The sequence below is a fragment of the Haliotis cracherodii genome, unplaced genomic scaffold (genome assembly GCF_022045235.1).
Source record: "Haliotis cracherodii isolate W230 unplaced genomic scaffold, xgHalCrac1.p SCAF_8, whole genome shotgun sequence".
Classification (NCBI taxonomy): Eukaryota; Metazoa; Mollusca; class Gastropoda; order Lepetellida; family Haliotidae; genus Haliotis; species Haliotis cracherodii.
In genome coordinates, this window is record NW_027266341.1 from 720,649 (window position 1) to 746,585 (window position 25,937).

Sequence of the window (25,937 nt, forward strand, 5' to 3'; positions counted from 1 at the left end):
CTGGAAATGACACCTACGCAAGACATCGTCTACATCGGAGCTTGTTTCATACTGAACACGGGATATCTCTCTCCTCTGGACATCGCCAAGGCCCTGTCTCAGCCACGTCTTTCGATCTAATGGTGGATGTCTGTGCTCGGGAAATTAACCTCACTTCAGAATATGACTTATAGGGGCAGACTGCAGTTACGCCCTCTTCAATCGTTGATCAATGACGTACGGTACCTATATCTGTACACTTTAGTGTCCCGACATATCTATGTCAACAGATGCCTTGGATGGGGAGCCCAAATGGATGATCTCGAGATCCAAGGCTCTTGCACTTCGACGGAAAAGAAGCTATCTTCAAGCACAAGATACTCCTCCTATCCTGGGTTTTTGTTCAGAGACTGAGATAAGAGCTCTGGTTACCTTCAGGATCTTGGACTTCTGTTTCCGCTGAACAGGTTTTTGCGGGATGCCCAATGAGTTGCATAATGCCTTCACTCACTTTCATCTAGGAGATGTGCACTTTAGGGGATAGTTTCATTAGCTCCACTGGCTGTAGTTAAGGCATAGGTTTTCCCTCCTTACATGAGGTGAGGATTTTACCAGCAGCTACTCAAGGTCAGTACACATTTATTTAATAGCTCTAGAAGAACACCTCATATGTCCACATGTATCACCGAGTGACTGGAAATAACGTCACAATCGGAAGAATTGATACCAAAAGTTACGTCATAAATGACACAAAATATACCGGAAGTTGGACCGAAAGTGACATCCTGGAGACCGGAAGCGACGTCATTATGGAAATGGAAATGAGATCTGGAATGGAAATGGCGTCATGTAGACCAGAAGTGGTTACACCCGTAAGAATGGGACCAGAAGTGACGTCAGAACTTAAATTAACCAGATAATGATGTCTAAGAAGGTTCTGGAGGCAATCATTAACAAAAATATCAGCAATATTATTTTAGTTTAAGTGAAGGTATCACATATTGTCTAATTATTCTGTTGAACGATTTTCAAGTCCTTTGAAGAATAGGATGACACCTCATTAGGATCTGAAGCAGTCCAAGGAAATTAGAATATAATATATAATCCTAATGAGTTACTGTAACTATCCAAGGGAGTGTACTAGAGGCAGAGCCGCCTTTCCCTCTGGCATATTCTGGCAATGATGTGATAGAGGTAGAGGATCCATAAGAATTATCAAAACAATAGTTATCATTTGCAACAAATGTTATATTTGAGATAACACTTTCTTAGTAAAGTACAGATTCTCGTACTTTTTGGGGTTGAGTCCTGCTTTCAGCCATGGGGGACGTGCCATTTTATACTTGTCAGAGGGGTACACAAAGCTAGACTTTCATTTTTGTGGAAGCCGCAGTGGCTGAGTGGGTTAGATCGCTGACTTTGTGTGCTAGCGATTAGGTGCATCACTCTGGCGGTGTGGGTTCGAAACCCGGACGGGACTCAACCCAAAAATGTACGAGAATCTGTACTTGGCTAGGAAAAGTGTTATCCCAAATATAACATTTGTTACATTTGACCACTTTCCTAATGGCATTGTGTGTTCATAGTTATCATTGTTACTAATTCTAAAGATACTACGTCTGAACTTCTCCCTCCCACCTCCCCGAACATGCCTCCAGTGATTAATGTTTCCGAAGAAGAGAGGATTTTCCCGTCTTTGCACATGGAAGAGGTAGTCCAAAGTGCTATTACAGATACGACTAATAATATATTGACAGTGAAACAGTTTTGTGTGATTGCAGCCAAAATACAGGATTATGGCAAAGATGTAATAGAGGTAGTATTCTTAGAATTATTAACAATGATAACTATTGTTTTGATATCCCAGTCTACTGTCTATTAACCTGATCTGAAGATAGGAAACAGGATGCTTAAGATGGTTCCTCTGAAATGTTAAATCAAACACTCAACACAACCTGGGAAAACCCAGTGGATCCAGGCACTGACAAGGGATGCAACTCTGCACAGCTTCCTGGGTTATCTGTATGATCACTCAAACAATGGGAAGTTTTAAAATAAATTTTATTTGTCACAACAAAAATAATTTTACCACATACAAACAGGTTGATGTCACATGCTGATGCCAAAAACTCAAAGTAAATGAATGAATACACTATAGACCAAGACTAATGCACACACAAAAATCAATATATTCAACAAAACAGTCAATATAATACCAGTCCTATTTCATAACAAATTAATTTTCCAGTGTTTGGTCCACCATGGCAACACAACGTGGTGCAAGAGAGATGTTGCATATTTGTGAAACCTGATGAAATAACTGTAAGCAATACTAGAGAATCAATGAGAATGAATCAAACTGCCGAATTAGCAAACTGTGTGTACATAAAAAAGGGAAGTGTATTCAACATAAAGATGTAAATTTTGTAATAAACAGTCCAAAGACCAGTTTAACCCATGCTGAAATCAGCCCAAGAACACGTGAACCAGTTGCTGCTGATGACATTGGAGTCTGCTGATGACATTGGTTGCTGCTGATGACAGTGGTTGCTGCTGATGACAGTGGTTGCTGATTAACACTTGAGTTTGTTGTTGGTTGGCTGGGCATGCCTGGCTCAATCTGGACCAGCTTGTAGCAGTACAACACTACGAGGGGTAGTTGTTACTACACCACTGACTTATCCAGAAACACCGCCTGTCAGGCCACTTTTATGAAAAACACAAAACTAAGCCAAAACAATGTTCCATTTATCCAGGAGCAGGAAGATAGATACACTACCTTTTCCGGCTACTTCGTCACCTTCTCTGCCCAAGATGGTGAGCATCTAGCCAATAAACCCAGCATCAGGTGCATTACAATCAACAAATACACAATAGTCATACTGCATTGATGAGAAAGAGAAACACAGAAGATACAATATTAACATGATCGTGTTCATAAAAAAATGATGAAATTAATAAATAAAATAAATTATAAAATAATTAACCCACCAAAAGAATAAGGAAAGGAAATGTTAAAAATCATAACATAGGTCTGTTTAGATATCACCATGGCCATGGTTTATTGTAAATAGGAGGACTATTGTATGTCAATGGTAGGGATATTATTTCAATAAAAGACACAGGAATGTCAGAAAGGTCCCCACCACAGCCTGAGTAGTATATAGTCTGTCCTATCAAACCAAGTCATAAAATATACAAAATGCATGCACAACCTGTGCAGTCAGTTGTATGAGACACAATCAGATGAATACAATGAGACACTAGTGCTTACTCAATAACTGAAGCACACATAAAATCCCAACCCTTTCCCAAACAATTATCTGATTAGAAGCAACAATGTCAGACAATGTGAATTGTCACAGAGCAATGACTAGATGTCACAAAACATGTCACAAAACATGTCACAATGGCAATGGCACACTACCACCACAGTACAATGGCACAGTATTCAGAACAATGACAGTCACAGAACATGGAACAAAAGAGAAATGCACTGCCCTACAGTCTCCAAACAATAGTAATGTCACAGAGCATCCTATCACAGAACAATGGTAATGTCACAGAGCATTGTATCACAGAACAATGGTAATGTCACAGAACAATGGTAATGTCACAGAGCATTGTATCACAGAACAATGGTAATGTCACAGAACAATGGTAATGTCACAGAGCATTGTATCACAGAACAATGGTAATGTCACAGAACATTGGTAATGTCACAGAACATTGTGCCACAGAACAATGGTAATGTCACAGAACATAGGTAATGTCACAAAACAATGGTAATGTCGCAGAGCATTGTGTCACAGAACAATGGTAATGACAGTGAACATTGTGTCACAGAACAATGGTAATGTCGTAGAACACTGGTAATGTCACAGAACATTGTGAGACAGAACAATGGTAATGTCACAAAACAATGGTAATGTCACAGAACATTGTGCTTCAGAACAATGGTAATGTCATAGAATAATGGTAATGTCACAAAACAATTGTAATGTCACAGAACATTGTGCCACAGAGCAATGGTAATGTCATAGAACATTGTGCCAAAGAACAATGGTAATGTTACAGAACAATGGTAATGTCTCAGAACAATGGTAATGTCACAGAGCATTGTGTCACAGAACAATGGTAATGTCACAGAACATTGTGCCACAGAACAATGCTAATGTCACAGAGCATTGTGTCACAGAACAATGGTAATGTCACAGAACATTGCGCCACAGAACAATGGTAATGTCACAGAACATTGTGTAACAGAACAATGGTAATGTCAGAGGATAGTGGTAATGTCAACGAGCATTGTGTCACAGAACAATGGTAATGTCAAAGAGCATTGTGTCACAACAATGGTAATGTCACAGAACATTGTGCCACAGAACAATGGTAATGTCACAGAACATTGTGCCACAGAACAATGGTAATGTCAGAGGATAGTGGTAATGTCACAGAGCATTTTGTCACAGAACTATGGTAATGTCACAGAGCATTGTGTCACAACAATGGTAATGTCACAGAACATTGTGCCACAGAACAATGGTAATGTTACAGAGCATAGTGTCACAGAACACTGTGGCACAATGGCCTCTGTGGGCCGGAGCAGTAGATGACAGACGACGGCTTACACCAGCTGACAGACCATCAGATCCTCTCTCTTCCACGCCACAACAACTGAGATCAACATGATACACCAGATAACTGTTTCCAAGAACATTTTGATCAAAGAGCTGCCCAAACAATTAAAAACATAAAAATTCAACAAATAATAAACATGGTGAACCTTGTACAATGAATGCCTGTCCAATGTGACCATAACGTACAACCTTCACCTTGGGAATACACCTACCGTGGAGAAAAAGACAACCTTAGATCCTCAAAGCATGTAGCAATCTGTATCTCCTTTCATGTCACAACATAAGACCTGCTGGGCTGGTTCCAGATTGGTTACCTCTGCTACATGCAGGTGTACTCTCTACATATCAGTGTACTCGTTACATAAAGGTGTACTCATTACATGTAGGTGTACTCGCTTCATGTAGGTGTACTCGCTTCATGTAGGGGTACTCGCTTCATGTAGGTGTACTTGCAACATAAAGATGTACTCACTACATGTAGGTGTACTCGTTACATGAAGGTGTACTCATTACATCTAGGTGTACTTGTTACATGTAGGTGTACTAGCTACATATAAGTGTACTCATTACATAAAGGTGTACTCATTACATGTAGGTGTACTCGTTATATGTAGGTGTACTCGCTTCATGTAGGTGTACTCGCTACATATAAGTGTACTTGCTACATAAAGGTGTACTCATTACATGCAGGTGTACTCACTACATGTAGGTGTACTTGCTACATAAAGGTGTACTCATTACATGTAGGTGTACTCGCTACATGTAGGTGTACTTGCTTCATGTAGGTGTACTTGCAACATAAAGGTGTACTCATTACATGCAGGTGTACTCGCTACATGTAGGTGTACTTGCTTCATGTAGGTGTACTTGCAACATAAGGGTGTACTCACTACATGTAGGTGTACTCACTACATGTTGGTGTACTCGCTACATGTAGGTGTACTCATTACATGTAGGTGTACTCGTTACATGTATGTGTACTCGCTACATATAAGTGTACTTGTTATATAAAGGTGTACTCATTACATGTAGGTGTACTTGTTACATGTAGGTGTACTTGTTACATGTAGGTGTACTCACTACATATAGGTGTACTTACTACATATTGGTGTACTGGTTACATGTAGGTGTACTATTTACATGTAGGTGTACATGCTATATGTAGGTGTACTCACTACATGCAGGTGTACTGGATACATGAAGGTGTACTCTTTACATGTAGGTGCACATGTTTCATGTAGGTGTCCTTGCTACATGTAGGTGTACTTGTTACATGTACCTGTAATCGATACATAAAGGTGTACTTATTACATATATTTGTACTTGCTACATGTTGGTGTACTCGCTACATGTAGATGTACTCATTACATGTAGGTGTACTCGCTACATGTAGGTGTACTCGCTACATATAGATGTACTCATTACATGTAGGTGTACTCGCTACATGTAGGTGTACTCAATACATTTTGTTGTACTCGATACATATAGGTGTACTTGATACATGCAGGTGTACTCATTATATGTGGGTGTACTGGGATGCTGGAGTGAGTGAGTGGAGTCTAACGTGGGAGTCTGCGGCTACATGAACAATCTGATACATGTGATCATGTGTATATGGATTGGTTACCATGGTAATAGCAGTCATTTGGAGTACAAAATGTTTGTAGACAAATATGCACTTCAGGTGATGCCGACACTTTCTGTATATAATGTAACTTATTACTTATTCCTTATGTATAAACGGGCCACATGGCCAACAAACATCTTGAATCTTGACTAACAGTCCTCAAACAATGAGTGAAAAGTAAGGAGTATCATGTCAGGAACTCTACAGCAAACTCGATGTCCCCGTGTCTGTGTGTAGGTGAAGCAGCCGGTGGACATCACGACAACAGCATTCTCTGAACCCTCCACTTTCAGGTGTCAACATTTTCTTGTTAACTTTGTGCCAAATTATCCCAAATCTATAACCATGTGTAGGCATTTCAACTAAGCCCAGATGTTTGTATTTCTTGGATTCCACATTTCTGTGGGGAAAACCCTGGATGGTCAAAAAAAGAAGAAGACATTTCAATTTCTTAATTGTTCTTGAAAGAATTGTTTTCCATAAAGGTATGAGTTTGTCCAGTAGAGGTGACTGGTTGTCTCTAGACACACCAGACATTTGTGTACCAAGCTAGCTATTCAAAACCACCTGTACAACACATTGCATATATATGAAAGTAAACAATGTAATATAACGTCATCAGAGCCAAATTCTATCCAGTGAAAGAAGCTTACTGTTGGCTTCAGGCTTGAATCACAGGGACAAGCTACATCTTGTACCTGGACCGAGACAGGAGGAGGGCCCTGTGTGGCCAGCAGCAGTGGTGTTCTCAGACAACTGAGTAAAACCTTTAGATATTGTTGTGAAAGTTATAAGATAGTTCACATAAATGTGAAACAGACTTTATTCACTTCAATAGTCGCATGTTTGGGACACTCAATACTTAACCAAACATAGACTGTGTCAAAAGGAGGGAATTTAGAGGTTTTCCGGAAATTCTTTTCTAATACTGCATCAGCTAGTCTTTGACCAACGTTGATTTTCAGAGGAGATGTACATAAAAACAGTACATACCGGTACAGTCGTGCCTCGTTTATACGGACACTTGCGTCACTTCACAATTCGTCCGTATAAACGAATTTCCGTATAACTGAAACCAGCTTCTTACTGGAAGTCTGTCATGGAAGTTTGAACTTTACCACATTTTGAGGTTTGAATTTTAAACAATAAATCCAAATTGTCCAGATCGCCTGTGTTCTCGTAATAGGTAATCAAGGTCTCTATTCAAGCCACGAACTTGTGCTTGGGGATTACATGTACAATAAACAAGCTCGTCTCAAACGTAACTCAGTGTCACTTTGTTAATTGACTTCTCACGAGTCAAAGGATTACCATCAGCGGAAGGATTACCACCAGCGGAAGTGTATTGTCCGGATAAGTGAGACAATTTTGTGTGCATTTCAGTGTTTTGTGTATGAAAATGACCGTCCGGTTCCGGAAACTGAATTTCCGGATATACGGGTAAATTTATATAGTCATTATTTCGTTTTGAATGAAAATCGTCCGGGAACCGAGGTTTCCGGATATCTGAAGTCCGTATAAGCGGGGCACGACTGTACATATGGCACAAACTCACCTTGGTTCACAGGCTTGTTCATACTTATACCCCGTTCACACGCGCCGCTATACATGTGTGTATATGTGCATACGTGTGTGGAAATACATACGTGAGTATACTTGTCATGTGAACGCTTTTACTCATGTGTGTATATTTACACCAGGAGATAATTTGCATCATGTCTGGAGTGAGTGAGTGAGTGAGTTTGGTTTTACGCTGCTTTTAGCAATATTCCAGCAATATCATGGCGGGGGACACCAGAAATGGGCTTCACACATTGTACCCATGTCGGGAATCGAACCCGGGTCTTCGGCGTGACGAGCGAACGCTTTAACCACTAGGCTACCCGACCGCCCCGCATCATGTCTGGAGCAGGTGCAAATATAAATGTAAATTTGCACTGTGTGTATATGTTGCAATGTGAATGTTTATGTTAATGTAAGAGGATGATCTAATTGATATCTGTTCTTTTGCAAACACCAAACAAATTGCCAACAGTTGCTAACTTTTATGTGTATATACAGAGTTGAGTGGACGGTGTTTTCTTTTGGTTTCAAGGAGTCAAAATTTTGTGTACAAATTAAATCATACACGTTGCTTCTTGCAAAAAATTTTGGTGAAGTAACTCTCTTCTCATTCAACTTGGAAAACAACGTGTTTTGTGTTGAAAGTCGTGAACAGACTGATGAATATGTGTGTCTTACACAATTTACATATTTTATTTACACACCTAAGATGCTTTTCATGTGAACGCATAATAAATTCACATATTCACATATTACACATGTGTAAAATTACTGATGTGAGTAAATGTTGGTCATGTGATAAGAGCTGTTCCCTGAACACATCTGACAATTGTCACACCACTATGTCAATCCTTTTAAAAGTTATTACTGCCTAGAGATCACATAGCAAACCAATATTCTTTTACTTATCTGCACAAAAAAGGCAAATTGCTCATTCAGAAGAAACTTTCATAAATAAAACAAGATATCTGACACAAAAAATGAAATATCAAAACCCATGATTTGACAAAGACTTCAGAAAGATCGCCATCGGCAACAACCTGGCTGAAACTATCACTATAAATGTACAGGGAATGTTCCTGAATGGTAGATACGGTTCTCCAGTGCGGACAGAAAGGTTCTGTGTGAGTCCGGGTAATATATATATACTTCCTATTATTTCCTATAGTGACACCTCCTTCCAAGAGGACGGCACGGACCGCCACTAGCGCCACCTAGTGGTAGAATCAGTCATCTGGAGGAAGGGCATCTGGATGGACGAACTTACAAAGGTCAAGGTCATCTGCTACAAACCGCACCTTGCTGGCGGTGACATCATTCAGCCTGAATAAAAGTAAAAAAAGTCATGCAGTCACCATGGCAACAAATCTGTGATACATAAGTATCTCCAAGAGATCTTGAATCAGGTCATCATGGCAGACAGAAACTCTGACTCTGTATTAATGTTGCTATGTCAACATAAAAATGTTAGATATTGACATATCTCAAGAAACAGCTTATGTGATAGTGACCATGACAACACAATCAATTGAGAAATCGATACATCTCAGGAAGACTGTATGGGATAATTACCATGACAACAAGAAAGTTATATAGCAGTACTCTTAAGGGGACAAATTGGGCCTATACACATTTTTATACAGCCTGACAGATGACTCACATGTGACTAGCCAGCCTAACAGATGACTCACATATGACTAGCCAGTCAGACAGATGACTCACATATGACTAGCCAGTCAGACAGATGACTCACATGTGACTAGCCAGCCTCACAAATGACCCACATATGACTAGCCAGTCAGACAGATGACTCACATGTGACTAGCCAGCCAGACAGATGACTCACATGTGACTAGCCAGCCAGACAGATGACTCACATGTGACTAGCCAGTCAGACAGATGACTCAAATGTGACTAGCCAGTCAGACAGAAGACTCAAATGTGACTAGCCTGTCAGACAGATGACTCACAGGTGACTAGCCAGTCAGACAGATGACTCACATGTGACTAGCCAGCCTCACAGATGATTCACATATGACTAGCCAGTCAGACAGATGACTCACATGTGACTAGCCAGCCAGCCAGATGACTCACATGTGACTAGCCAGCCAGACAGATGACTCACATGTGACTAGCAAGTCAGACAGATGACTCACATGTGACTAGCCAGTCAGACAGATGACTCAAATGTGACTAGCCTGTCAGACAGATGACTCACAGGTGACTAGCCAGTCAGACAGATGACTCACATGTGACTAGCCTGTCAGACAGATGACTCACATGTGACTAACCAGTCAGTCAGATGACTCACATGTGACTAGCCACGTGACAGTCGTCACAGCAACACATTACATATCATGGTCGTATAGTCCATGTGAAAGTCATCATAGCAACATGTTACATACCATGGTCGTATAGCCCATTTGACTGTCACCATAGCTACACAAGAATGTTACATACCTTGGTCGTATAGCCCATGTGGCTGTCACCATAGCTACACAAGAATGTTACATACCATGGTCGTATAGCCCATGTGACTGTCGTCATAGCAACACGTTACATACCACGGTCATATAGCCCATGTGAAGGTCGTCATAGCAACACGTTACATACCACGGTCGTAGAGTCCATGTGACTGTCGTCATAGCAACACGTTACGTACCACGGTCATATAGCCCATGTGACTGTCGTCATAGCAACACGTTACGTACCACGGTCGTATAGCAGCCCAGCAGCCTGAGAACATCATGGGGGAGTTGATGATGAGGCAGATGCCGAGACGCTCGGGGTAGTTCTTGCTGAGGAGCCAGATGAGGTTCTTGATGAACTGGTAGTCCATGCAGCTGAGGGTGAAGCCCTTGAGGTCGAAGATGATGCACAGACTGTCAATGACATCCTCATTACACTTCTTGCAGGCTGTTTCCTGGAAAAACACACATGCTGCACATTGCTATTGTTGTTGTCTTATGTCCTGGAAACACACACATGCTGTACATTGCTATTGTTGTTGTCTTATGCCCTGGAAACACACACATGCTGTACATTGCTATTGTTGTTGTCTTATGCCCTGGAAACACACACATGCTGCACATTGCTATTGTTGTTGTCTTATGCCCTGGAAACACACACATGCTGTACATTGCTATTGTTGTTGTCTTATGCCCTGGAAACACACACATGCTGCACATTGCTATTGTTGTTGTCTTATGCCCTGGAAACACACACATGCTGCACATTGCTATTGCTGTTGTCTTATGCCCTGGAAAAACACACATGCTGCACATTGCTATTGTTGTTGTCTTATGTCCTGGAAACACACACATGCTGCACATTGCTATTGCTGTTGTCTTATGTCCTGGAAACACACACATGCTGCACATTGCTATTGTTGTTGTCTTATGCCCTGGAAAAACACACATGCTGCACATTGCTATTGTTGATGTCTTATGTCCTGGAAACACACACATGCTGCACATTGCTATTGTTGTTGTCTTATGCCCTGGAAACACACACATGCTGCACATTGCTATTGTTGTTGTTTTAAGTCAAGTCAGCGACAACCCAGATTTCCCACAGTGACCTTGGCTGTTACGAGCCATATCCCACACCGTCGGGGAACACTGACACCATCAACCACCAACCCTTATCACCTGATCCAGGAGCTGGGGCCTCGTCTGTGTCGCTCCCATCGGCTACATTCATTTCTGAACAAACCACAAAGTCCCTTCAAGTAATCATATAAAATCTCTGATGTCAGCAGAGTCCATTGCACACTTCCCATTGTATCATAAACAGGGGACGATGACTGACTACCAAGACTCATAACACCAGGTGCTCGTGCAGAGGTGGGTGTATCCTATCACAAACACATGCAAAGCCAAGTCAATTATTTACCTGAACCCACAAGCGATAGAAGTTGAAATAGGGAAAATGCGTCGGACGTCATTCTTGTCACTGATGAGCCAAATTTGGAAATGTCCTCCACATGTCTAATACAAAACATTTTGAAAGCGTTACTGAGAACTTGAATGCTCTAACCCTGAACAACTTTTGACCAATCGGTGTAGGAATTATCACATCTCTTGTCCTAATCTCAATCGCATCAGAAGAAAATCATCCAAAATTAAGTGATATAACATTGAGAACACTTCACACATACAGGGTGGCTTGTTGTGCTCAACCAGCTGAACCAACCCACCTTGTGTTTGGTGGAAACGCAGGAAACTGCAATGTGAGGATGAACAAGGTGTCATACGTACCAGGATGTAGACGATGAATCGTGTAAACTTGTCGATGTCTCTCTCGTACACATTGTGTTTCCTGGCAGCGACATGCACAACGGGTCTGAAACACAATTCACAATGTGACATTTATAGGAGTGAGATGGGTCAACACAGCCTTGAACACTATATCACAATGTGACATTTATATGAGTGAGATGGGTCAACACAGCCTTGAACACTATGTCACAATGTGACATTTATAGGAGTGAGATGGGTCAACACAGCCTTGAACACTATATCACAATGTAACATTTATATGAGTGAGATGGGTCAACACAGAGTTGAACTCTATGTCATAATGTGACATTAATATGAGTGAGATGGGTCAACCCAGCCTTGAACACTATGTCACAATGTGACATTTATATGAGTGAGATGGGTCAACACAGCCTTGAACGCTATGTCACAGTGTGACATTTATATGAGTGAGATGGGTCAACACAGCCTTGAACACTATGTCACAATGTGACATTTATAGGAGTGAGATGGGTCAACACAGCCTTGAACATTATGTCACAATGTGACATTTATATGAGTGAGATGGGTCAACACAGCCTTGAACTCTATGTCATAATGTGACATTAATATGAGTGAGATGGGTCAACACAGCCTTGAACACTATGTCACAGTGTGACATTTATATGAGTGAGATGGGTCAACACAGCTTTGAACACAGTGTCACAATGTGACATTTATAGGAGTGAGATGGGTCAACACAGCCTTGAACATTATGTCACAATGTGACATTTATAGGAGTGAGATGGGTCAACACAGCCTTGAACACTATGTCATAATGTGACATTAATATGAGTGAGATGGGTCAACACAGCCTTGAACACTATGTCACAGTGTGACATTTATATGAGTGAGATGGGTCAACACAGCCTTGAACACTATGTCACAGTGTGACATTTATATGAGTGAGATGGGTCAACACAGCTTTGAACACAGTGTCACAATGTGACATTTATAGGAGTGAGATGGGTCAACACAGCCTTGAACTCTATGTCACAATGTGACATTAATATGAGTGAGATGGGTCAACACAGCCTTGAACACTATGTCACAGTGTGACATTTATATGAGTGAGATGGGTCAACACAGCCTTGAACACAGTGTCACAATGTGACATTTACATGAGTGAGATGGGTCAACACAGCCTTGAACATTATGTCACAATGTGACCTTTATATGAGTGAGATGGGTCAACACAGCCTTGAACATTATGTAACAATGTGACCTTTATATGAGTGAGATGGGTCAACACAGCCTTGAACATTATGTCACAATGTGACATTTATATGAGTGAGATGGGTCAACACAACCTTGAACATTATGTCACAATGTGACATTTATATGAGTGAGATGGGTCAACACAGCCTTGAACACTATATCACAATGTGACATTTATAGGAGTGAGATGGGTCAACACAGCCTTGAACTCTATGTCATAATGTGACATTAATATGAGTGAGATGGGTCAACACAGCCTTGAACACTATGTCACAATGTGACATTTATAGGAGTGAGATGGGTCAACACAGCCTTGAACTCTATGTCACAATGTGACATTAATAGGAGTGAGATGGGTCAACACAGCCTTGAACATTATGTCACAATGTGACATTTATATGAGTGAGATGGGTCAACACAGCATTGAACATTATGTCACAATGGGACATTTATAGGAGTGAGATGGGTCAACACAGCCTTGAACTCATGTCACAATGTGACATTTATATGAGTGAGATGGGTCAACACAGCCTTGAACATTATGTCACAATGTGACATTTATATGAGTGAGATTGGTCAACACAGCCTTGAACTCTATGTCACAATGTGACATTTATATGAGTGAGATGGGTCAACACAGCCTTGAACACTATACACTATGTCACAGTGTCAGATCGATGCAGGAGGAAAGCCCAAGTGATGCAGGTCTAGAGGTTTACCAAAAGCATAAGTATGCTGCTGACAATACAACTTAGAACTAGAAAACAGTGTTATCACTATCTCCTACCATGGGGCACATTACAATTTTGTTTGTTTGATTAGCAGTGAATATAAACTATAAAAAAGAGTCCTTTAACGCTTCAAGAAAAAATAGGCACTTGGAATGCTTTATGTCATCAGAAAAAATTATTAAATGTGAAATTAATACACACAAAAGGTTCCTTCTTTGGAAAAAATAACTCAGTCTTGATGCGTATCTCTTTGAATAGCAAACTTGCACTAAGTAAAATAACTTGGATCAAGGTCCATAAAGAAATAATTTACCAATTTTCGAACTTAGTCTTGCATAAAACTTTTACTCAAGTAACTCGAGTAGTTTCAGGGAAATGTTGTCCCCACTTCATGCATTATTCACTAAGTTGTTCCCACTTCATGCATTATTCACTAAGTTGTCCCCACTTCATGCATTATTCACTAAGTTGTCCCCACTTCATGCATTATTCACTAAGTTGTCCCCACTTCATGCATTATTCACTAAGTTGTCCCCACTTCATGCATTATTCACTAAGTTGTCCCCACTTCATGCATTATTCACTAAGTTGTCTCCACTTCATGCATTATTCACTAAGTTGTCCCCACTTCATGCAGTATTCACTAAGTTGTCCCCACTTCATGCAGTATTCACTAAGTTGTCCACACTTCATGCATTATTCACTAAGTTGTCCACACTTCATGCAGTATTCACTAAGTTGTCCCCACTTCATGCATTATTCACTAAGTTGTCCCCACTTCATGCATTATTCACTAAGTTGTCCCCACTTCATGCAGTATTCACTAAGTTGTCCCCACTTCATGCAGTATTCACTAAGTTGTCCCCACTTCATGCATTATTCACTAAGTTGTCCCCACTTCATGCATTATTCACTAAGTTGTCCCCACTTCATGCAGTATTCACTAAGTTGTCCCCACTTCATGCAGTATTCACGAAGTTGAAAAGCACGAAGCAAAGGGCCATAACCTGACCAGTAACATCCATGTGTAAAGTTTCCTTTCTCTGACGTTTCTTCTTCCTCTGCCCTACTTCATGGCATCCATAACTCCCAATACTGAACACATGATATGATACAAGGCAAGCTCTAGGACTCATGTTGGATAAATCTCATAATGACACATGATCACACATCACACTGTCACACATCGAACTGTCACACATCACACTGTCACACATCACACTGTCACACATCACACTGTCACACATCGAACTGTCACACATCACACTGTCACACATCACACTGTCACACATCACACTGTCACATTGTCACACATCACACTGTCACACATCACACTGTCACACATCACACTGTCACATTGTCACACTGTCACACATCACACTGTCACACATCACACTGTCACACATCACGTCACACATCACACTGTCACATTGTCACACTGTCAGACATCACACCGTCACATTGTCACACATCACGTCACACATCACACTGTCACACATCACACTGTCACACATCATACTGTCACACATCACACTGTCACATTGTCACACTGTCACACATCATACTGTCACATTGTCACACTTCACACTGTCACACATCACGTTGTCACACATCACACTGTCACATTGTCACACATCACACTTCACACATCACATTGTCAAACATCACACTGTCACACATCACACTGTCACACATCACACTGTCACATTGTTACACATCACACTGTCACACATCACATTGTCACACATCACACGTCACACTGTCACACTGTTACACATCACACTGTCACATTGTTACACATCACACTGTCACACATCACATTGTCGAACATCACACGTCACACTGTCACAAATCACACTGTCACACATCACACCGTAACACATCACACTGTCACATTGTTACACATCACACTATCACATAGTCACACATCACACTGTCACACATCACATTGTCAAACATCACACGGTCATACATCACCCTGTCACACATCACACTGTCACACATCACACTGTCACATTGTTACACATCACCCTGTCACACATCACATTGTCACACATCACCCTGTCACACATCACACTGTCACACATCACACTGTCACACATCACACTGTTACACATCACACTGTCACTCATCACAGTGTCACATTGTCACACATCACACTGTCACACGGTCACACATCACACTGTCACACATCACACTGTTACACTGTTACACTGTCACTTATTACATTGGTCTACCCCTTACTGCAGAACTATAACTGATAATATATACTCAAAAACAAAAGTTCCTGTGACACCAATATTTTAGTGTATTTTTCAAACAAGTAAAGTTTGGTATATATATGGAATCAAGTCACAAAAAAGGCAACAGCTACAGAAAAGCATGCATTCCATGCAAAAGTTGACTTTTATGCAAGCCCATTTCACTACCCAAGAATGGGTATCAAAACATGTGCATTAACGGGATTCCATATGCATTGTTTAGCATCGAGCTGACATTAACCGCTCAGAAAAACAACAACGATCGAGTCAACGTGATGTTGCAAGACAATTTAACGTCCACAAAAACACCATTTGGTGTTTATGGCAACGTTGGCAACAGACGAATGCAGTCAGAGACCATCCTCAGAGTGGCAGGCCACACGTAACCAATAATCGACAAGACAACTGGATTCGAACTACACACCTACGAAATTGATTCCAGCCAGCAACAGTGACTGCAAGAAGCATCCCTGGCCTTCGACGAATATCTTCACAAACCGTACGTCGCCGCCTCAGATGTGCAGGGATTGTCGCCAGAAGACCCGCCAGACGTCCCATTTTGACAGGAAACCACCATCAAGCACGTCTACAGTGGTGCAGACAGCGTCTACGCTGGACGGCCATGCAGTGGGGACAAGTTCTATCGTTTTCACCTCAGCCACAGCGATGGACGGATTCGAGTGTACCAACATCAAGGTGAACTTTACGTCAATCATTGTGTCATGGAAGAAGATCAGTTCGGGGGCGGCAGCATTATGGTATGGGGTGGGATTACAGCAAGACAGAGGACCCGTTTGATAGTGGTAGAGGGAAATCTCAATGGACAGCGCTCCCGTGACAAGATCATCAGACCTGTTGTTCTACAATTTTTGTGTCGTCATGGCCCAGGCATTACCTTTCAACATGACAACGCCCGGCCTCATATTGCTCGACTTGTTCAGGGTTCTCTTCAACAAAACAACGTGAATGTCATCCCCTGGCTGGCTTGCTCCCGTGATCTCTCACCAATCGAGCACATGTGGGATGAGATGGATCAGCGCCTTCGAGGTCAACCATGTAATCCACAGACACTCCAGGAACTTCGAAACATGCTCTAGCAGATATGGACAGATATCCCACAGGACTTTCTGAGACGCCTGGTCCATTCCATGAGGCGAAGATGTGTTGCTTGCATCACAACCAGAGGTGGACACACACGCTATTGATTTGTAAATTGACATTTAGGCATGTTCATGTTTTTATGAAATCACGCATTTTCTGAAGTCAGTATGGCAAATTAAACCATTTGAACACTTACAGGAGTCTTTTATCTGTAAAAAACATAACTTCCCATTAAATCTTATTCAATGTCACAGGAACTTTTGTTGTTCAGTATATATTGTCCCTTTCATCAAATCATTCAAACCAATGAAGTATTTCTTTGATCAGAGAATCCTCGTAAACCTCCAAACAATACAAGAAGACATTTCAAATCTTCAACAACTATCTCTGCTGTAAGACAAAAGGACATCACCGACACCAGAAGCTGCTTACCTCCCCTTGGAGTCTCTCTGTCGCAGGATGTGCACTTTGCCTGCGGCGAGTTCATTCATGACATCTTCATCCTCCGGTGTCAGTTTCGCCACGCCAAACTCTCGGCGCCACTTATTGCACTTCAACAACTGCTTGAACGCAACATCAACGTCACCAAAAGCTTTCAGGAACCGTCGTAATGAGGAGTCTGTGTGAGCCTGGGAAAACATGGGCTCAAGTTACGTCTCTAATGATGAACTGCAAACTATAACCCCTATGTTGACAGCTGGGCAGATATAAAGTATACACAGAAGGGTGGATATAAAGTATACACAGAAGGGTGGGTATAAAGTATACACAGAAGGGTGGGTATAAAGTATAAACAGAAGGGTGAATATAAAGTATAAACAGAAGGTGGACATAAAGTATAAACAAAAGGGCAGATATAAAGTATTAACAAAACGGCAGATATAAAGTATAACCAGAAAGGTGGATATAAAGTATAAACAAAAGGGCAGATATAAAGTATAAACAGAAGGGTGGATATAAAGTATAAACAGAAGGGTGGATAAAAAGTATAAAAAGAAGGGTGGATATAGAGTATAAACAGAAGGGTGGATATAAAGTATAAACAGAAGGGTGGATATAAAGTATAAACAAAAGGGCAGATATAAAGTATAAAAAGAAGGGTGGATATAAAGTATAAACAGAAGGGTGGATATAAAGTATAAACAGAAGGGTGGATAAAAAGTATAAACAAAAGGGTGGATATAAAGTATAAACAGAAGGGTGGATATAAAGTATAAACAGAAGGGTGGATATAAAGTATAAACAGAAGGGTGGATATAAAGTATAAACAGAAGGGTGGATATAAAGTATAAACAAAAGGGCAGATATAAAGTATAAACAGAAGGGTGGATAAAAAGTATAAATAGAAGGGTGGATATAAAGTATAAAGAGAAGGGTGGATATAAAGTATAAACAGAAGGGTGGATATAAAGTATAAACAGAAGGGTGGATATAAAGTATAAACAGAAGGGTGGATAAAAAAGGGACGCAACTCTGCACAGCGAATCGCGGCGCCTAAGACGACTGGGCCACCCGTGCTCCCTTACTCAGATTGGCAGTGAGGAAGATATAGGAGATAACTAAGATTGTCAGTAGGGAAGGTGTAAGAGCTACCTCAGATTGGCACTAGGGAAGATATAAGAGATAACACAGATTGGCACTAGGGAAGATATAAGAGATAACTCCTTTCGGCACTGGGGAAAACATGGCACTGGGGAAGATATAAGAGATAACTCAGATTGGCACTAGGGAAGATGTAAGAGATAACTCAGATTGGCTGTAGGGAAGATATAAGAGATAACTCAGATTGGCTGTAGGGAAGATATAAGAGATAACTCAGATTGGCACTGGGGAAGATATAAGAGATAACACAGATTGGCAGTAGGGAAAATATAAGAGATAACTCAGTTTGGCAGTAGGGAAGATATAAGAGATAACTCAGATTGGCACTGGGGAAGACATAAAAGATAACACAGATTGGCACTAGGGAAAATATAAGAGATAACACATATTGTCACTAGGGAAGATATAAGAGATAACTCCTTTCGGCACTGGGGAAAACATGGCACTGGGGAAACATAAGAGATAACTCAGATTGGCACTAGGGAAGATATAAGAGATAACTCAGATTGGCAGTAGGGAAGATATAAGAGATAACTCAGATTGGCAGTAGGGAAGATATAAGAGATAACTCAGATTGGCACTGGGGAAGATATAAGAGATAACACAGATTGGCAGTAGGGAAGATATAAGAGGTAACACAGATTGGCACTGGGGAAGATATAAGAGATAACAAATATTGGCACTGGGGAATATATAAGAGATAACTCAGATCGGCACTGGGGAAAACATGGCACTGGGGAAGACATAAGAGATAACTCAGATTGGCACTAGGGAAGACATAAAGGATAACTCAGATTGGCAGTAGGGAAGATATAAGAGATAACTCAGATTGGCAGTAGGGAAGATATAAGAGATAACACAGATTGGCACTGGGGAAGATATAAGAGATAACACAGATTGGCACTGGGGAAAACATGGCACTATTGAAGACATAAGAGATAACTCAGATTGGCACTACGGAAGATGTAAGATGTAACTCAGATTGGCACTAGGGAAGATATGAGAGATAACACAGATTGGCACTGGGGAAGATATGAGAGATAACACAGATTGGCACTGGGGAAGACATAAGAGATAACTCAGATTGGCACTGGGGAAGATATAAGAGATAACACAGATTGACACTGGGGAAGATATGAGATAACTCAGATTGGCAGTAGGGAAGATATAAGAGATAACTCAGATTGGCACTGGGGAAGATATAAGAGATAACACAGATTGGCAGTAGGGAAGATATAAGAGATAACTCAGATTGGCAGTAGGGAAGATATAAGAGATAACTCAGATTGGCACTGGGGAAGACATAAGAGATAACTCAGATTGGCAGTAGGGATGTATTAATTTGGGACAGCTGAAAAGATATTAAGGAGCAATAGGATAAAATGAACATGATCACAGATAAAAGGAAGGCAAAAACAGAGAACATTAACAGTTTCATATAATATATGAAGGACGGAGTGTCGGGCAGATTAAAGGGATTGACAGTCCTTCACTCAGATACAGTGTATAACAGTAGCATAGATATAAGGGTTCAGCTGAAGGCAACACATACAGGTAAGATATAAGGCAGATACAAATTATCGACAATAAGGTCCATGTAAAGGATTGACAGTAGGGCAGATACAAAGGATCAATAATAGAGTCCATGTAAAGGATTGACAGTAAGGTAGATACAAAAGATCAAAAATAGAGTCCATGTAAAGGATTGACAGTAAGGCAGATACAAAGGATCAAAAATAGAGTCCATGTAAAGGATTGACAGTAAGGCAGATACAAATTATCGACAATAAGGTCCATGTAAAGGATTGACAGTAGGGCAGATACAAAGGATCAATAATAGAGTCCATGTAAAGGATTGACAGTAAGGCAGATACAAAGGATCAAAAATAGAGTCCATGTAAAGGATTGACAGTAAGGCAGATACAAAGGATCAAAAATAGAGTCCATGTAAAGGATTGACAGTAAGGCAGATACAAAGGATAAAAAAGAGAGTCCATGTAAAGGATTGACAGTAAGGCAGATACAAATTATCGACAATACAGTCCATGTAAAGGATTGACAGTAAGGTGGGTGCAAAAGATTAAACTTACCTGTGATGGATCTGCTTCAAACAGAATCTGAATACAAAATCAGAAGGTAACATATACTATAAGTGTGGTCTATCAAAACAACAATTGACAACATATATGGTGGTTTGATCTCCGGCCGCATCATACCAAACAACATTAAAAGATGGTTTGTTTTGTAACCCTGCCTTGCTCTCGGCATTCAAGGTCAAAAACAAGAACTTGTCAGCTCGATGTCAGTATACTGTGTCTTAGTGGGGTATTCATGTTAAACTGGTCAGCTCGATGTCAGTACACTGTGTCTGAGTGGGTGTATTCATGTTAAACTGGTCAGCTCCATGTCAGTACACGGTGTCTTAGTGGGGTATTCATGTTAAACTGGTCAGCTCCATGTCAGTACACGGTGTCTTAGTGGGGTATTCATGTTAAATTGGTCAGCTCGATGTCAGTACACGGCGTCTTAGTGGGGTATTCATGTTAAACTGGTCAGCTCGATGTCAGTACACGGTGTCTTAGTGGGGTATTCATGTTAAACTTGTCAGCTCGATGTCAGTACACGGTGTCTTAGTGGGGTATTCATGTTAAACTGGTCAGCTCGATGTCAGTACACGGTGTCTTAGTGGGGGTATTCATGTTAAACTGGTCAGCTCCATGTCAGTACACGGTGTCTTAGTGGGGTATTCATGTTAAACTGGTCAGCTCCATGTCAGTACACGGTGTCTTAGTGGGGTATTCATGTTAAACTGGTCAGCTCCATGTCAGTACACGGTGTCTTAGTGGGGTATTCATGTTAAACTGGTCAGCTCCATGTCAGTACACGGTGTCTTAGTGGGGTATTCATGTTAAACTGGTCCGCTCGATGTCAGTACACTGTGTCTTAGTGGGGTATTCATGTTAAACTGGTCAGCTCCATGTCAGTACACGGTGTCTTAGTGGGGTATTCATGTTAAACTGGTCAGCTCGATGTCAGTACACTGTGTCTTCGTGGGGTATTCATGTTAAACTGGTCAGCTCGATGTCAGTACACGGCGTCTTAGTGGGGTATTCATGTTAAACTGGTCAGCTCCATGTCAGTACACTGTGTCTGAGTGGGGTATTCATGTTAAACTGGTCAGCTCCATGTCAGTACACTGTGTCTTAGTGGGGTATTCATGTTAAACTGGTCAGCTCGATGTCAGAACACGGTGTCTGAGTGGGGTATTCATGTTAAACTGGTCAGCTCCATGTCAGTACACGGTGTCTTAGTGGGGTATTCATGTTAAACTGGTCAGCTCGATGTCAGAACACGGTGTCTTAGTGGGGTATTCATGTTAAACTGGTCAGCTCGATGTCAGTACACGGTGTCTTAGTGGGGTATTCATGTTAAACTGGTCAGCTCGATGTCAGAACACGGTGTCTTAGTGGGGTATTCATGTTAAACTGGTCCGCTCGATGTCAGTACACGGTGTCTTAGTGGGGTATTCATGTTAAACTGGTCAGCTCGATGTCAGTACACTGTGTCTTCGTGGGGTATTCATGTTAAACTGGTCAGCTCCATGTCAGTACACGGTGTCTTAGTGGGGTATTCATGTTAAACTGGTCAGCTCCATGTCAGTACACGGTGTCTTAGTGGGGTATTCATGTTAAACTGGTCAGCTCCATGTCAGTACACTGTGTCTTAGTGGGGTATTCATGTTAAACTGGTCAGCTCCATGTCAGTACACGGTGTCTGAGTGGGGTATTCATGTTAAACTGGTCAGCTCGATGTCAGTACACGGTGTCTGAGTGGGGTATTCATGTTAAACTGGTCAGCTCCATGTCAGTACACGGTGTCTTAGTGGGGTATTCATGTTAAACTGGTCAGCTCGATGTCAGAACACGGTGTCTTAGTGGGGTATTCATGTTAAACTGGTCAGCTCGATGTCAGTACACGGTGTCTTAGTGGGGTATTCATGTTAAACTGGTCAGCTCCATGTCAGTACACGGTGTCTGAGTGGGGTATTCATGTTAAACTGGTCAGCTCCATGTCAGTACACGGTGTCTTAGTGGGGTATTCATGTTAAACTGGTCAGCTCGATGTCAGAACACGGTGTCTTAGTGGGGTATTCATGTTAAACTGGTCAGCTCCATGTCAGTACACGGTGTCGTAGTGGGGTATTCATGTTAAACTGGTCAGCTCGATGTCAGTACACGGTGTCTTAGTGGGGTATTCATGTTAAACTGGTCAGCTCCATGTCAGTACACGGTGTCTTAGTGGGGTATTCATGTTAAACTGGTCAGCTCGATGTCAGTACACGGTGTCTTAGTGGGGTATTCATGTTAAACTGGTCAGCTCGATGTCAGAACACGGTGTCTTAGTGGGGTATTCATGTTAAACTGGTCAGCTCGATGTCAGTACACGGTGTCTTAGTGGGGTATTCATGTTAAACTGGTCAGCTCCATGTCAGTACACGGTGTCTTAGTGGGGTATTCATGTTAAACTGGTCAGCTCGATGTCAGAACACGGTGTCTTAGTGGGGTATTCATGTTAAACTGGTCAGCTCCATGTCAGTACACGGTGTCTTAGTGGGGTATTCATGTTAAACTGGTCAGCTCGATGTCAGTACACGGTGTCTTAGTGGGGTATTCATGTTAAACTGGTCAGCTCCATGTCAGTACACGGTGTCTTAGTGGGGTATTCATGTTAAACTGGTCAGCTCGATGTCAGTACACGGTGTCTTAGTGGGGTATTCATGTTAAACTGGTCAGCTCGATGTCAGAACACGGTGTCTTAGTGGGGTATTCATGTTAAACTGGTCAGCTCGATGTCAGTACACGGTGTCTTAGTGGGGTATTCATGTTAAACTGGTCAGCTCGATGTCAGTACACGGTGTCTTAGTGGGGTATTCATGTTAAACTGGTCAGCTCGATGTCAGTACACGGTGTCTTAGTGGGGTATTCATGTTAAACTGGTCAGCTCGATGTCAGAACACGGTGTCTGAGTGGGGTATTCATGTTAAACTGGTCAGCTCCATGTCAGTACACGGTGTCTTAGTGGGGGTATTCATGTTAAACTGGTCAGCTCGATGTCAGTACACTGTGTCTTAGTGGGGGTATTCATGTTAAACTGGTTTAGCTCCATGTCAGTACACGGTGTCTTAGTGGGGGTATTCATGTTAAACTGGTCAGCTCGATGTCAGTACACTGTGTCTTAGTGGGGGTATTCATGTTAAACTGGTCAGCTCCATGTCAGTACACGGTGTCTTAGTGGGGTATTCATGTTAAACTGGTCAGCTCCATGTCAGTACACGGTGTCTGAGTGGGGTATTCATGTTAAACTGGTCAGCTCGATGTCAGTACACGGTGTCTTAGTGGGGTATTCATGTTAAACTGGTCCGCTCGATGTCAGTACACTGTGTCTGAGTGGGGTATTCATGTTAAACTGGTCAGCTCCATGTCAGTACACGGTGTCTTAGTGGGGGTATTCATGTTAAACTGGTCAGCTCGATGTCAGTACACGGTGTCTTAGTGGGGTATTCATGTTAAACTGGTCAGCTCGATGTCAGTACACTGTGTCTTAGTGGGGGTATTCATGTTAAACTGGTTTAGCTCCATGTCAGTACACGGTGTCTTAGTGGGGGTATTCATGTTAAACTGGTCAGCTCGATGTCAGTACACTGTGTCTTAGTGGGGGTATTCATGTTAAACTGGTCAGCTCCATGTCAGTACACGGTGTCTTAGTGGGGTATTCATGTTAAACTGGTCAGCTCCATGTCAGTACACGGTGTCTGAGTGGGGTATTCATGTTAAACTGGTCAGCTCGATGTCAGTACACGGTGTCTTAGTGGGGTATTCATGTTAAACTGGTCCGCTCGATGTCAGTACACGGTGTCTTAGTGGGGTATTCATGTTAAACTGGTCAGCTCCATGTCAGTACACGGTGTCTTAGTGGGGGTATTCATGTTAAACTGGTCCGCTCGATGTCAGTACACTGTGTCTGAGTGGGGTATTCATGTTAAACTGGTCAGCTCCATGTCAGTACACGGTGTCTTAGTGGGGGTATTCATGTTAAACTGGTCAGCTCGATGTCAGTACACTGTGTCTTAGTGGGGGTATTCATGTTAAACTGGTCAGCTCCATGTCAGTACACGGTGTCTTAGTGGGGTATTCATGTTAAACTGGTCAGCTCCATGTCAGTACACGGTGTCTTAGTGGGGTATTCATGTTGAACTGCAACATGGTGCCACAGTGGGCTAGCACTAACACAACGACATTATTCCCGGCTAATACAAGCACACACACACACATTCCTGATCACATGACACGCTGAAATTTATGTTTTTCTCTCAGAGTAGATCCAAACATATGTTGGTTCACATCACATAGAAAAGTCCAGACAACTCAACCCCCTCCCCTCCCCTCCCCCCAGGATCCCACACATCATTCTCACACCATTGTGTGCAACTCCTTTCAAGAACTACAACATTTCTCTGCATGGTTCAGTACGTTCAACTACATAGTAATCATTACAACACAGCAGGAAACAGATGCAAATACTACCTATCCATGATTAGGGCTAGTCACCTGCGATGCTGGGCCCCTATTGAGAATTATTTCACATACTTCCCTTTTAAAATTAAGCATGGTCAGATGGGACAGATGGCTGAAGGTACTAAGTACATGTATTACATATCCACAGTAAGGGCTGTCAAGCAGTAGGACAGGGCCCTGCAGCAGTATTCCAACTTGGATAACACTTGACAATACACAACACTGCTACTACCATCAGCTGTGAAGATTATGTCCTGTCCAATGGGAATAAGGCTAATTGAAGCAATACTTGCTGATTGATCTGATCTGTTCTGCCATGTTGGCCACAACCTATGTACAGAG

General features: G+C 41.7%; 1 protein-coding gene across 2 annotated transcripts in view; it reads right to left on the bottom strand.

Moving 5' to 3' along the window:
- Positions 1 to 2,052: 2,052 nt before the first annotated feature.
- The window catches only part of LOC139449761 (uncharacterized), a 59,817-nt gene continuing 35,932 nt past the window's right edge, over positions 2,053 to 25,937 (bottom strand). For both annotated transcript variants that reach the window (XM_071231289.1, XM_071231287.1), the window contains exons 3-7: positions 21,111 to 21,137; positions 17,851 to 18,047; positions 12,069 to 12,153; positions 10,521 to 10,732; positions 2,053 to 9,132 (exon numbers count right to left, since the gene is read on the bottom strand). In XM_071231289.1, coding sequence (XP_071087390.1) covers positions 9,036 to 9,132; positions 10,521 to 10,732; positions 12,069 to 12,153; positions 17,851 to 18,047; positions 21,111 to 21,137 — 618 coding nt within the window. In that variant the 3' untranslated portion in view covers positions 2,053 to 9,035. The remainder of the gene's footprint in view (positions 9,133 to 10,520; positions 10,733 to 12,068; positions 12,154 to 17,850; positions 18,048 to 21,110; positions 21,138 to 25,937) is intronic.